The sequence below is a fragment of the Anopheles arabiensis genome, chromosome 3 (genome assembly GCF_016920715.1).
Source record: "Anopheles arabiensis isolate DONGOLA chromosome 3, AaraD3, whole genome shotgun sequence".
Taxonomy (NCBI): Eukaryota; Metazoa; Arthropoda; class Insecta; order Diptera; family Culicidae; genus Anopheles; species Anopheles arabiensis.
Window position 1 is genome coordinate 60,430,181 of NC_053518.1, and position 15,075 is coordinate 60,445,255.

The 15,075-nt window shown below is 36.0% G+C and overlaps 1 protein-coding gene across 4 annotated transcripts in view; it reads right to left on the reverse strand.

The window, feature by feature from the left end:
- The window catches only part of LOC120901735, a 37,080-nt gene that overhangs the window by 9,798 nt on the left and 12,207 nt on the right, over nt 1-15,075 (reverse strand). For all 4 annotated transcript variants that reach the window (XM_040309898.1, XM_040309897.1, XM_040309896.1 and 1 more), the window contains exons 4-6: nt 13,248-13,405; nt 5,149-5,473; nt 2,221-2,574 (exon numbers count right to left, since the gene is read on the reverse strand). In XM_040309898.1, coding sequence (XP_040165832.1) covers nt 2,221-2,574; nt 5,149-5,473; nt 13,248-13,405 — 837 coding nt within the window. The remainder of the gene's footprint in view (nt 1-2,220; nt 2,575-5,148; nt 5,474-13,247; nt 13,406-15,075) is intronic.

Sequence of the window (15,075 nt, forward strand, 5' to 3'; positions counted from 1 at the left end):
ACTAGTCGACGAGGAAAGTGAATGAGTTAAAGTGTGTGTCTCTTGTCGACCCAGAGACTGAGTTGATTGAATCCGAAAAGAGTGAGTCACAGAGAATAAAAGAGTATAATCCAGCAAGAGTGAGATGTTCGTGTAGAGAGTGAGAAAGTTGAATTGCTAGGAGGTTATGTTTGTGTTGTACATTGTTTTTATAATTCTTTAAAGAGAAAGTAAAAAATTAAAATTCCTTATTCACTTATATCGCCATCGATATTCTCTCCATATTATCTCTCCTTGTATATAAACAAATCAAAAACATTCCGTATTATACTGTACTTTTTTTTAAAACGATCGTTTGGTTCTGTACAATTCATAAATACATTTTGAACAAAAATTGTTACTACCAATGAAAAATGTTCCAAAACTGTTATTTTAGTTCTTTTTTGTTTGTTCATATTATTCATGGCTGGTTTGATGAGTTCATGAAATGTCAAGATCTTCGATAATTGCTCATTTTTCACAGTTCGGGTTTGTTTTCATTCCAAATTTGAATTTAATTTCTTCAGTCGCTATTTGTTCGCTAACCAACCAATAATAGTAACTTCTTTGTTTTGAATTCATTTAGTTATTATTAATATTTTGCCAATTCCTGTTCCATTTCAGTGATGGTGTTTTGGATTAAATATGTGGTAGGGGAAGTGAATATATTACTTGTTTATAAATTTATTTATCTGAAGGACTATTGTTCTTACAGGGTTTCCCACGATTTATTGGTCAGTTCCCATGATTTATTGGTGCGTTCCCACGATTTTTTGGTCGTATCCTATAGATTTTTGGTTCGTTCCCATATTTTATTGGTATTTTCCAATTGGATATCAATACAATTGGACCAACAAATTCTGGGAAACGACCAAAAAATCGTGGGAACGCACCAAAAAAATATGGGAACCCACCAAAAATTGATGGGAACCAACCAATAAATCGTGGGAAACCCTGTATTGGCACTAGGAAGGGATAGAATGATGGAAGATCTTTAATGTTAGGTGAATTTTCTGTTTGGTTTAAGAAGCTTCTTGTAAAAGGCATGAAAAAGGTTGTTTTTCAATAATGTGTCGGTTGATCGGTAATGTTATTAGTTAGCAGTTAGCATTAGTTAGTGTTCTAGTATTAGCAACTTAAGACCTCCCTTGGCTTTGCTTAAAGCAAGTTGTTGCATTTTTATCCTTGGGCCTCCATTTGATCATATAAATATTCCCAGATGATATTTACTTATGGTCATAATTGAACGTATGTACCATAGTTTCAATGTTAGTAAAGTGTTGGCTAGAATGACCCGTTGCTGGAAGTTCAGCTCTCTCATTTTGTGCTGTATTACTTGTTGAGCAAACTTATGTGTTGTTGCTTCCCAATTCTATTTCTTCTATTTCTATTTCTATTTCAAAATTGTGATTTTCTCTCTGTTTTCAAGTCAGTGTTGATTCTATTGCGATTATTGACTACTCCTGTGCCATATCGATTGCTTAATTAATCTTAGTTAAGAAACGTTCACGCTATGTTACAAGTTAGACTTATGTTGTATTCTAACCACATTTGAAATACTGCTCAAAGTTTAAATTATTATACACTTCTGATCGAACTGGAAGTTTTTCTATGACCAGAACACTATGTAGCATGATTTTGTTTACCAATCTTCTTTGCGGGCTGGGTTGAAAAAGGCAAACGGCACATTCATTCCATTTCGAGTTGTCGAACAGTAATTGGAATACATCGTCGTTACATAGAGTTAGTGCGAGCTGGATTTTTGTTCCAATCCGGTAAGTACCGGCAAACTAGAGTAGAACTGAAACCTAAATGATGTGAAACAAGTAAATATATTGCATGTATTGAATGCAATAAATTTTACAGATACATGTGCAAGTAAAGTAAAGCCACAGCATTTTGCAAGTAGTGTTGTTATACAGTTAGTCCTGATTTGGTGTTATATTAAGTAATGTTTGATCTTGTTTATTGCATTGATAATTATTCAAGAGTTTTCGGGTTTGTGTCTAATAGGCACTTAATACAATTTTTTGAACACTTTTAATATTAATTAAGTATTTTAAAAAAACACTCAAATATTGCATCTTAATAAGTCCTGAATGTATGTCATTTAAAATAGCATTTCCCCATAAAAAATACAATGTAAATCAATAAAACAATTTAAAAGTTTTAGCAAAAATGTGATATAAAAAAACAACTCACCCGCATCCAGTTCAGTGGTTCGATCGTGTGCAGTAGCAGCTTTTCCTTCAGCGCCTTTAAATAGCATCGCAGCATATAACACATCAAGCCATAACTCACAATCACTACCATCTGTACGAGATCATGGAGAAACAGTGTAACCGAGAGCAGCGCCCTCAATAGCTCGCCTGTATGTGTCCATCGTGCCAACCCACCGGTCCATCCAAACGATAAAAATCGCTCGAAAACGGTGACTCCATCGATTCCGATCAGCGTTACGTACGCGATGGAGACGCCCAGCCAAACCAGTCCCAGTCCAAAGTAGAACCAAAGTGTCAACACTAACCGGCGCGGATTGCTGCTGAGGATAAAGACCTGCAAAAAATGTATGTGCATATATGCACACGATCAATCAGGCGATGAATTTATAATGCCGGTTCAAAATCTACGAGCCCAGTTCAATCAATTCCGGCTGTCGGACGCTAATTTCCCGTTGGTTATTCGCACAAACGGATTCAGTACATCGGTGTCATCGTTAATGGAATTTATGTTTTTCATTTACTTCGATACTCCTCTGCCCGCGCAGCTGTGAAGCCATAGTAAAGATGCAACAGTAGGAAAGGATAGGCGTCGGTAGGGGGGAATTTCCACGACACAGGTAATGGGTTTGTGGGAAATTGTTTAACGTTATCATGTGATGTGTCCAAGTGAAGCACATATATCTCGGAGAAGAAAAAACGAGAGATACGTATGTACGCATAATGTGAAGAGGCCAGAAGCATTTTTAGCGTTTAAAAATAAGCAAAATCAAATATTTAGCATATGGCTAACAAGATAAGGATTTTGAGGTTTTAGGGTTGATAAGCAGATGTTTTATCATAATGAAATATTATACGATTTTTGTAGGTGTAATGTTATTGGCTATTGATTTGACCATTAAATACTATTAATATTTCCTGTAACGAAATCAATATGTTTAACAAAAGATTGGATTTCTATACGGTATTCATATATATTAATTAATCTTTTGAATTTGTCAGCAATAACGATATAATCATACTTACCTAACATATTAAAAGAGGCTCGCTTAAGCAAGTTTTTATAATTGTACTAAGGAACGATATTTTGTGGGGAAGTCTATCGTCTGTGTAAAGTAGTGTGTTTTTTACTTATTTAATTTCATTAAAAGATACTATTTTAATTGCTCTTGGGTGAAGGTCTTTTTGTAAATAGTTTCTAGGTTGTATTTAAAATCTAGTTTCTAGGTTCAAGCAAGGTTCTTATTGTTGTATTTTTGTTGATGTTGTTTAATGTAATATCTGCTGTTTTTTTGTTATCTTCATTTTTTTCTAATTTGTTGTCATAGCTCGGAGTTAGCTTCGGTGCCCTTCCCCTTCCTCGCTTGATTTTTTCCTTTTCTTATTCCACTGTTTCTTGCGAGAAACGATGCTCCACTTTGAGATTTGTTTGTTGATGTTGCCTCAAGGGAGAATGTCGAGAGATCGAACATTTCTAAATTTATTTCTTCCTCTTTTTTAGTTTATGTTTTGCAGATGCACTCCGCTAACGTTTTTTGACAATCCTGCTGTTGGCGATGTAACTGTCAATGTGGGTCTCTGATGATTGTTAAATGTATTGGTTTTGTTAATGGTGTTAGTATTTACTGTTTTGGATGTTGCTTTTATCGTCTAGGCATAGGTTTTGAGCACATAATACATTGAGGTACAGTTTGCAGTTGCAGAATCTGCATGAGTTTGATTGGGTTTGATAGTGTTCGTGATTTTGTGTTCGTTTGCTAGGATGGATTTCATGATTATTCTGGCAATATAGTCGCCACTCTTGGTCATATACTTGCTCCCCACTTTGACGGTTTTGACATTTTCCACATATTCGTATTGTGACAGAAAATTAAATAAATGTCTTCCCTGTCTCCTCCGGAGCATTGATCATTTGCACCTCTACTGATACAGATGGTGCCTCTGCCATATTCTGCGAAATTTTGCAGGTTTTTGTATGGAACACTATTGTTGCATTCGTTGCCTCTTGCATCTATGGGCTGCTTAATTTTACGTAAAACGTAGTTCTAGCCTACATATCTGATGCATGACCACTGTCTGTGTGTCATTTTTCAGGTTATCCTCCGCAAACTTGTGAATTTCCTGGAAAGTATTTTAGAACACTACCACTATTAATGAAACTATCACCAAATTTTTGTAGGTTTATTCAAGACACAGTTTTTGTAAATGGTTAGGTACACTATATTCAAACAGGCATACCGGATGATCTCCGGATACTGAAAAAATGTTGACACATTTAATAAAAAAATGTTTTTTTGGACACTATGCAACACTTTTAACCCCTTTGTAAAAACCTAGATAACATTTCACACTTAATTACTTTTAAATTATAGTATGGCGCGCATTGTACTGCAGTACCACCAGGGGCCCTTTACGTTTCTAATCTGCTTTTTATACGGAGTTTGATAGTTGGAGGCTGAAATCATTTACAGGACGGGTGAAAACTTTTGCTCAAACAGGCTTTCTAGTAGCGAATACACAAAACATTCTTAAAATCTTCATTCAGAAGCAGAAGCGATAAAAATCAGCCTTCTAAATACATGCACGTTGGGACAAGCTTCCTGTATACTAATACCCACTTTGATAGCTTCTTGAAAACTTCTATACAACGGAAACAGCTGACAGGCTGAAATTTCAGCCTACGACCTAAAAACGAAAAGGGGTAGCACTATTGGTACTTTCCCCATGTTAACCATGTATGCATTGCAAATCCATTGACAGCGCATTGAAGCGCATCAAGAATTCTATTTTTCTCATGGCTGAGAATGTCTGGATTATTGATTATGATGATGAGCTTCCGTCCAAAATTATCTATTCCAGTAATTATTAATAATACTGTTATGAATTCTTTGTTTCATAAACACAAACGTACCCGTTCGATGAGGTTCTGCAACTGTTCATTGTCAGCAAAGCGATAGATAAATACCGCTAGTATGAATCCGTTCAGGTGTAGTAAAGCAGGGACAAGATAGATGAAGATTGCTTCACCCGATGCTAGGAGACCGAGGTGTCCAGGTTCTCGGTTCAGGTTTATGGTTAAATTGCCGCTATCCGTTAAAAAATCTGACGTCTCGTCGCGGATCGTCCAGTTCGGTGATTGTTTAACAACGTCTGGTGTCGTTGTTGTGGTTATCGTCCATCCTGGGGTTGTGGAGATGGGTAAATGTTGGATTGGTTCTATGATCCCATGATCACGTCTAAAAAAAGTTTAGTGAAAATTGTAATATCAATGGCAGCGCAGATGATAGTAATATATTTTAAAGTGTGTCAATAAATATGTTAATAAAAAATGTCTTTAAAAAGATATACATGGGCTGTCAAATAATCCAATGTTGGCAATCGATCTAGGTAAAGAAATGGAGTATGTATCCCTGCCTTCATAGAATAGATAGTGATGAATTAGATGCAAACTTCCAAAACTTACAACACGCATCTTGATTGTAAGGTCTTGAGTCTGGAATAGTAATAAAACTTAGTAATAGAACTACATCTCCTGAATATGAATTATTAAGTTAAAATTTAAAGCAGGTTTGTAAACACTGTGAAAAATCATGTTATTACGTAGGCGATAAAAATGCTTATTTATGTAGAAATCTAGCGTAACTAGTAGGGGAAGGTAGGTAATGACGAACACTGAGGGTAAGATGGACACTTCTCATATATGCATCAAAATGGTAATTTTCGAAATAATCAACAATGCAGCATCCTAACTTAAAGTTAAACAACAGATTTGAGAACATTTTTGGCATAATATATCCAAAATTGGGTAAATCCACAAACAAAATAAATTTTCAATCGCGCGCACCCTCGTCGATCTAATTTGACTACTACGGATCGTAAGCTCTACAACTTGTATTGTTTTTATTTCCAGAAGTTTTATTTCATGAATGAGTTTTCGTGATCATTAATGAACAAACTGGCGAAAGAACGAGAATGAAAGCAATACAAAATATTGGTTTCTGGTGGTTTAAACATCCTGACACCAAAGCGGGAAAGACGGACACTTTGTTGTAGGGAAAAATGGACACCGAATTTATTGATTTATTTTACTTGGTGATGAATAGATTTCTTCAAATACCTTAAATAAGGGCATTCCGAAGCTATAAACCAATCAGCAACTAGATAAAGTATTGAAATAAGCGAGAAATGAAACACCGGTCAAAATAGTAGCCATTCGATATGCTGTTACTCGCTCAACGCTGATGAGGCGCCTCACGAAATCCAATATCTTGTCACGACTTGGACAACTTTAAGCAATAAAAATTTGATGCTTTGATACATCGTTCAGGAAAAGATGAGAAATTCTATGGGATTACAAATATCAAATGATGAATTTTGACATGGTGGAAAATAGCTTAATCTATTAACAAGTCGCTAAAAAAATACAGGGGTCGTGGACTTTACGTGGTGTAATTTCCTAAAGGGAAGTTCTGTAAGCTGTAGCAACGTCAGCTGCCTGTGCGCGATAGTTCAATAATGCTTTAGATGCTGCATTCTACGATATATTGCAAGTGCCGCTTACAATTTCTAAAACCACGGATGAATGAATCGTCGTTGCAATAGGCCAAGAATTGGTTTATAAACGTACTAAAACGTGGAAAGCGATAGAATTTGTTAAAATACTGTAAAACTCTTTTCTTTCCAACGTTTTCTACAGGTATCCATCTTACCCTTCATCCATCTTTCCCATATCAGGGTCCGTCTTACCCGAACATTTCAAAACCGCACGAAAAAAATTATGTTTTTCATTCATGAAAAAAACGCAAAAATCGATGGAAACTTAAAAGTTTCAACACATTTTTTGATAAAACATGAGTGTAAGATAATATATGCACATTTTTATGGTCGTTGCACTTATATATCCTTAGATTTTTACCATTTCCCTTAACGTGTCTGTCTTTACCTACCTTCCCCTAAATGGATCAAACATTTAAAAACACGCTTTTCAAGTGTCAATACCCAAAGCTAGTTAACCTTTATGTTTTTCTAATTGCATTTCATATAAACTACTCCAAAACTATATTTTTATTTTAACCAGCTTATAGCTTGTTTCTTCTGACTTGTTTTTCTTAAATACATAGGTCAATGTAACCTTGTGTATTCTAACACTTAACTGCGTGCTTAGTCATTTTTGTTTGTTTTTAAACTCAGATTGTTGTAACCATATTTTACATAAAATGATTCTTACAGCATTTTTATATCTATTTATGTATTTAAAAAAATGGTTCATTTTTTCAAACTACAGTAACTATATGTTAATAACTGTGCGTTTAACGAAGCTTGTGCGTTTTCTTCACGACCGGAGTAGTCGTTTCCGCCTGTACAATTTTTCTTAAGTCTATACGTTTTCGAAAATTCCTTTTGGTCGTTTCAAGTCTACGTATTTTATGCAAAAGTTAACGTAATACTTTTAATAAACGATGTTAAACAAATGATCTCAAAAGCAACCAGTATTCACAATATTCAGGAATTGCAATTTTAGCAATCTGGTTTAATATAGGGAACTGTTTGGAAAATTCTAGCGATTAATTGTCATTAATTTCTATAGGGTCGGGTTTTACATACTCGGGAGAGAAGAACAGAGACACAAACAGAAAAAAATAAGCAGCAAAATGGTCCTTCTTCATGAGTCGCAAAGTCCGTACGTTACGGGTAAGTGAAAATGAGGCCACAAAATGGTTGAAACTTTAGAAAAATGGAACGTAATGGAATGAGCAGCTGACCACAAAAAAACTCCCCAAAAACATGATTCCACAAAAGTTTGATATGAAAATGCTGTAAAACATCAAATAAAGATTTAATAAAAATATGAGGAAATGATGGTGACCAAAAATGAGTGAAGCCCGATTGTTCCAAATACCATCTCACAGCAGATGACATCGAATCACATCATTCTATGCTGTGCAACATTCGTAAACCGCTGAAACGGGTTTGACGCAGTCCGCTCGAATAGTACGGACCATGAAAAGTTAAAATGCTTGGAGAACCATTGGAGAAGTGCTGCAACAAGGCAACAAGGGACTGTGGGACAAACAGTTCGTGACTTTTACGACCACCACTTATTGATGTTTCATGTTTGCAGCAAATTAAGCAACTGAGGCGCCAATTTGCACCACTACGAGGGAGACCAAGGCTAATAGACGAGGTTGGTGAGGAATAGGAATAGAGGATACGAATTGTGGGTTTTGTACGCTATGGTATAATTCAGTGTTTCTTAAATTGTTATTGGATATTTCATATAAAAAGCAATATATTTTCAAAATTTTTGTTAAATATATAAAGCAAAAACAAAAATCGTAAATTTATTAATTTGTAACAAAGAAATAAAAACAAACTAAAATGAAAAATTAATAACCAGTGTAAGTACAAGTAGGAAATGCCCCTCGTGTTGACAATCACTGAATATGATTTGACGCTATTACTGCATACATGCATGGTAAAAAAAACTGCAACATAAGTTATGATGCAGTAGAAAATAATAGAATAGTAACAAAACAAAAGCCAAAATGTACACTTGCAAATGCCAAAAGAGCAAAAACAAATTGTGATCAATATTATGGGCGAGAAACGATGATGATGAAGTTGTAAATCACAGCAATATGCAAAAATAGTAGGAAAAAAAAGAATAATGAGAGAATCACTCCTCCCCGTCGATTTCTGAAGAGAGCTTTTCCAAGGAATTACCCAAATTTTTACAACCCAAGCAAGCTACAATAAGCGGGGTTTTTTGTTCGTGTCCAAAGCATTTCTCCTACATTTGAAGCAAACATTGAGCTGAACACAACCCCCCTGAAGCGTAATGATCGTAAGATTTTCGGTTTTATTTGCGGTCGATTTTTTGTCGTTCTGCTGTTCGTACGGCAGCTGGAATGCATCCTTTCTTGTGTCTGCAGAAAATGGCAGCACGATGAGTAGAGGAAATCTGTTTTCCAAAGTTTCTTGCACTTTCGGTTTCGGTAGCTGCGAGGCAATTTGCAGGACAATATTTCCATTTGGGTTTGTAGTGTCTGGAAGTTCACCCTGCCAGACGTCCTTTGCCAGCATGCTTTGGAGGTATGGGGTAGGTGGGTTTTGTCCGAAACACGAACATGATTGCTTGTGAATTGCTTACTCAAACAAAACCCAATCGTCTCGATCGTCACTGGGATGTTTGATAATAGCGGAGAAAATAGACGGAATGATTAAAGGTTTGGCCAGGAGAGTTCCGGCCAATTCATTTCCAACACGTTACAAGAAGAGAAGAATGAACAAGCAAACTCGGGCACAACGAGCAGATGCTTCTTTTTCTACACCGATCACGAAATGGTTGGTTGACACAGAGATTTTGAGCATAAAACCAAGTGAAAACAAAAGAAACTAAAAAACGACGGACGGAATGATTCGGTATCCTGCATATGGGGAAGGAAACGGGATTTTTTCACCATGCATTTCACTCAATGCTCCAGCAAAGGACATGATGTTTCTACATGCCATTCATTCTATGTTCTTGCCCGCAGTAGAAAAATGGAACACCCGCCTGAATCGGTACAATGATGCGGGAAATTGGTATCGGGAGACTTTCATGCATTCTTTCCCAGTAGTGGTGCTGCAAGTTGCTGGTGTACTTTTTTTGTTGTTGTTGTTTGCCATATACATACTGCGCAGTGTAATGCAGCAAGCATGGTTTTGCAAGATTTGCACGATGATGGAATTTTATGCGAAGCCACCGCACCGTAATCATGGTCATTAGAGGAAATTGAGTTGAAATGGTTCATTATCTATCCGGAGCGAGTTGGACGCTGGATGGTGTGCCTTTTTTCCCCTTGCCGGTTCGTTTTTTTTTGTTTTTACTTCCAGTCTATCGCCCAATTGGATCATTCTAACCCACCCACGGGGAATTGGAAAGGGTGAGGAAAATGGTGGGTACAAAATTGTAATCCAACCATTGCAGAGACAAGTGGTCGGTGGACGGGAAAGACAGATTGTCGGGTATGGGGGTAGGACGGGCAGGTTTTGGTTTATGTGTTTTCTCTACCTCACACCAGTGCTGCGATAGTAGCGTTGTTGCATTGAAAAATTGCACTCTCCCGTGTCGTGTGGCATGCGAGAAGTGCAAACATTAATCACACAAAAAACCCTCCGTTCCCTGTGCGCATTTGATAGTGGTGGGCAATATCCAACACTTGCACTGGTTTGGATGTTTTATACCCTCCCAGGGAGCACACGCCCGTCAGTGCTTACCGAGGGTAAGTTTATGCTTGTGAAATTCACAATTCTTGCAGACATGCAATGCCTGCACAAGGGCCATCGATGTTCGGGCGTTAGTGGTAAACGGTTGGGTTTGAGCATATAGGACACTAAATGAGCCAAAAAATGTAAAATTGTGCGGTCGGTATGGATAAAATGTTGAGTGGAGGGTGTAAGTGTAAGACGAGCGAGGTCGAGTCATTATAGAGGTAAAAATTAAGGGTGCTAAAACAGCTTCTAGCTTGCATCGAATGATATGAGATAGAGATCAATCATGTAACCTACATGAAGCGAACTATAAAGCATGGGCTGCACATCTCACTTCCAGCTGAGGTTTGCTTAACTAACGATAAGAAAAAGTGAAGGAATGACGGGAAGATTTTATAGCATAAATACATACACAAAATATGTAACATTGCAGCTGCCATGTTTGATGAACAAAATCGAATGTAATTGTCATAATGGCGGTATTGTAAACTGTAATTGTCATAATGTCGCGAAAATGTAAACGATGCTGACAAAATGAAAAACTACACAATGTAATGTAATTTATAATCGTTAATCCATTCTTTATTTTTTTGTAAGATAAAAACTAAGATTTGAACTACATTCTTTGAAGCTTACATTCCTTGTATTACAAAATACATTGAAAAAAAAAAACAATTGGCATAAGACCGTGTAAGCCGCCCTTGTTCACGAGGCGTATGAAATGAAAATTATTCCTTTTCTTTGCTCGAAGGGCATGTACATGGCGGTTGGTTTGAATTACATTCTCAAACGAGCCTCTGTATGAAAGCATTTACAATATGGCAGCGATTTTACTACGTATGGTATGCAATTTGCCATTTTCTATGACAACAACAGCACAGGTGAACATACAATATTCGTTAATTTAGGCAAACAAAACAACCACTGTTTTCATTTACCTACGTGCGTCCATTTTCGACAACAAAGAGCTTATTGGTTAAAAACTTGTCCTAACACAAACACCACGGGTCATAAATATGTATAATCCTTGGTAAAATTTATAATAAAGCAAACGCGCTCTTTGCTCGCGTATGCTTGAAATGGTAATTCTAGACCGAATATTAAAAATATGTAAATATGCAAATATACCTATGTGTTTAACCCGAAATGGTTAGAAAGTGTTTCCGGGGTGTGATTTTTTGGTAGGGAGGGTTTCAAACGTATTAAAGAATGTGTATTGCGATATTTGTTTTGCGAAGAACAGATAATTAAGGTATTTTTTTTTAAATATGATCAAACTAATGTCAAACAATCGTCATTAGACCGGCAAAAAGAGTGTTATAATTGAGGAGCGCTATTACATTAATTGAACGCATGCAAATGTGTTTTTTTATTAACAAACACAGCATAAAGGTAGCATGATTTTACCCGCGGCCAAGGTTACCTTTGCGGGCGAGATGAATAATAGGCATGACACTTTTGTTGGGTAGTATGTTGTGAGTCGCTCCTGTAACTCGCAGCCCTTTTAGTTGAGAGAGGATTTACATGAAAGATATAGTTGTTGTCCTTTCAGTAAAAAAACATAGTTTTTTTTTTTGTAGACCGGTGTCCTTTCTGGAAGAGAGCTTTTACTTTATACCCACACCTATCTCCAATGCTAGCATTGTCCAGGCACGTGTCGTAGACGACGGGTGGAAGTTCTTTCATAGTCCAACTCACATCATGACTTGTTTTTTACCGCAGGTGGTCAATGGATCCCACACATTCGTTGCATCAATGTAAAGTCCGCGTTAGAGCTCCAGTGAAAATGAACATGAAATTTTGGTTGTTTGCCATGTTTTATTGAATATTTATCAAAATATGGCTTATTGTATGAAAATACGCCCGAAGCCGTAATAATGTGAATCTAAATAAATAATATAAATAAATGGTTTAATGTACACCAAAAGAAATGATATTCCTCATAAATAATTCCTCATAGTATAATTCCTTAACTATTCAGTCTATAAAACATATGGAAATAATGAATTAAATAAATTTTCTTGCGATTCCACGCTTTGTTCGCGGTGGAAAAATGATGATCAGCGTAGAATCACAAGGAAATGTATTTAATTCATTATTTCAATATGTTTTATGTTGGGGAATGTGTTGTATATGAATATTTGGGGAATTGAATATCCTTTCTTTTGGTGTACGATAAATCACATTCCGGTAAATATTCAATGAAATATAGCAAAAACCCAAAATTTCACGTTCACTTTCACGCAAGATCTAAAGCGACCTTTAAGAGTGAAGTTTCGTGCGCGTACGTGGAAGGTTTTCCCTATTCCTTGTTATATTTTTTCTCTTTACTCGCAGTCAGTAACATAAAGTGCGTGCGTGTGAATGTTCTGGCCCATGCAACATGCCTCCGTTTGTGTGAAGATGTGCATGTTTCAATAAACGCGTGAAAATGTGCTCGATGGGATTCCGATTAATCTGACCACACAAAGTAGCCATTAGTGAGACAATGTGAGACATTGAGATCAGTTAATGTAGGTGCATATTGATACGATTTGATGAACTATAGAATTGTTTCGCAGATACTACGAATTATATGTGAATGGTAATAAATGTTTTATGTTTATGTTTATTTAATGATCGATGTACAGTACGGCTCTCTCGATCCATTTCAAGGCTTTACGATAAATGCACAATTAACTTATATGTAACATATAAATACGCACTATGGGACGAAATATGTAACATCAGACTAAATCGTTATTTTTATATATTTACCTGAAACCACACAAAAACTGCAGCATGTATCCAAATATGAGTAGTAGCAGCACTAAGAAAGTTTGTAGATGTCCTACCCAACGACCAAGAAATTCAACATCGCTGGAACTGGGGCATAGTCCAGCAATGGCAAGTATTACCACATATGGACGAAGAAACTAATATAGCGAGGGAAAATTATCGTTAGAAAATAGAATGCAGATGTAGTTACAAATGTGTTAATGAATCTCTCGTTTTTGGCGTTAAGTAATTATAGGATGTCTTTGAAGGATCAACTGCAAATATCGACTTAATTCAAGTATGAAAAGTAGGTTTATTGCAAATAAAATTGGTTTATGTAAATTTTGTGCTATTTAATTTTAGTTTTATATTATTGCTTAGGCAACATAAGAGGAGCGTTACTTCTGCAAAAAACAAAAAGTTAATTACAGTGTTCTTGCCCTTGACTGCGCGGAGCGTGTCGGAAGTCTTAGTGAAGTTTGTTTTACAAAGTCTCACTATATTTGTATTGATTTTTTTATAATACAATTTTCAGTTTATATTGATAACATGTGATTGATTTTGAAACATACCGCTTATCGAAAGACAAGTTAAAAGGCGAGCCAGTGAAAAAAGTATCAAACAGGAATTAAATAACAAAATTAATAGTCTCTTGTTATTAGTCATGTTGTGTGTGTACACTATGTATTTAGTTGTTGTGTATATCAAAATAAGTCTATTGTTTTATTTTTTCCAATTGCTCAAGCTACGTGGCATAAATTAATCACGGAATAGAAGTATTCTCTCAACGACTGCAAAATAGCTTGTTACAAGAAACTGAAGGGCATTTTGTAAGTTGTAAGGTTAAGTTTTCCTCATTTAAGAATAGTTTACGTTGGGAGATGCATAAGCACTAACGATGTTGTTTTGACGTCTAGTAAGATTTATCAACAAAGTTGTTCCTTCTGGCAAACGATCCCGTTTGTTCCAGCGCAGAATATGCTTTTTCGAAATCATAGCTCAGCGTTAGCAGTATCCTGACTATACCTTTTGTAGTACGAGGATAATGATTTTTATTTTTTATTTGATAGACTTGGTTGAGCTGCACGCAAAGTAAACTTTAGTTCATTTAGGGCTTAAACTGCTTATGCTGGAACGAAAGCTACGCCTTCACAGGACAAACAAATTGTGGAATAATTGAATGAAACTTGAAATGGATACTTTTCTGCGGAGATAGCTACAATAAAACTATTTATGTGCAAGTTGAGTTTTGTTCAGCTATACAACCTAGACTAGTTCTCGCTTAGCGATGAAATTCAAGTATAGCTGAATTGTTCATTTTTATTTTGATAGAACTATATCTCAACAATATTTAAGTGTTCTTCGAAACAAGATTTAAAAATTGTTTTAAATAAAAATATGCCAGTTTTTATATGATTCCATAATATTACATTGATAGTATTACATAGTATTATATTGACCAGCATGATGCACTTCCGAAACATTTTCATTATTGGAGTTTCTATGGAGCTTAAAATTTTTGAAAGTCTTGCACTGGGGACCTAAAATAACAATTTTTAATCATTTAATCTTTTACCACAAGGGACCCATTCATGGTGCTATCTACAATAACCGAACTCCCCAAAACACCGTGGATCAAAAGTTTGTTGTGAACTAACGCTGGTTGTGTAGCGTGCAGTTTGCAATGTGGCTCAGTCAACTTAGAGTAGACACGGTACAAGAAAGTGTTTGCTCTAAGATTGCAAAGGTTTAACAATGAATTGTATCAAGTTGAGTACTTGCCAAGGTGACAAGTCACCATAGTTAAGCGAATTCGTATCCTCCAGTA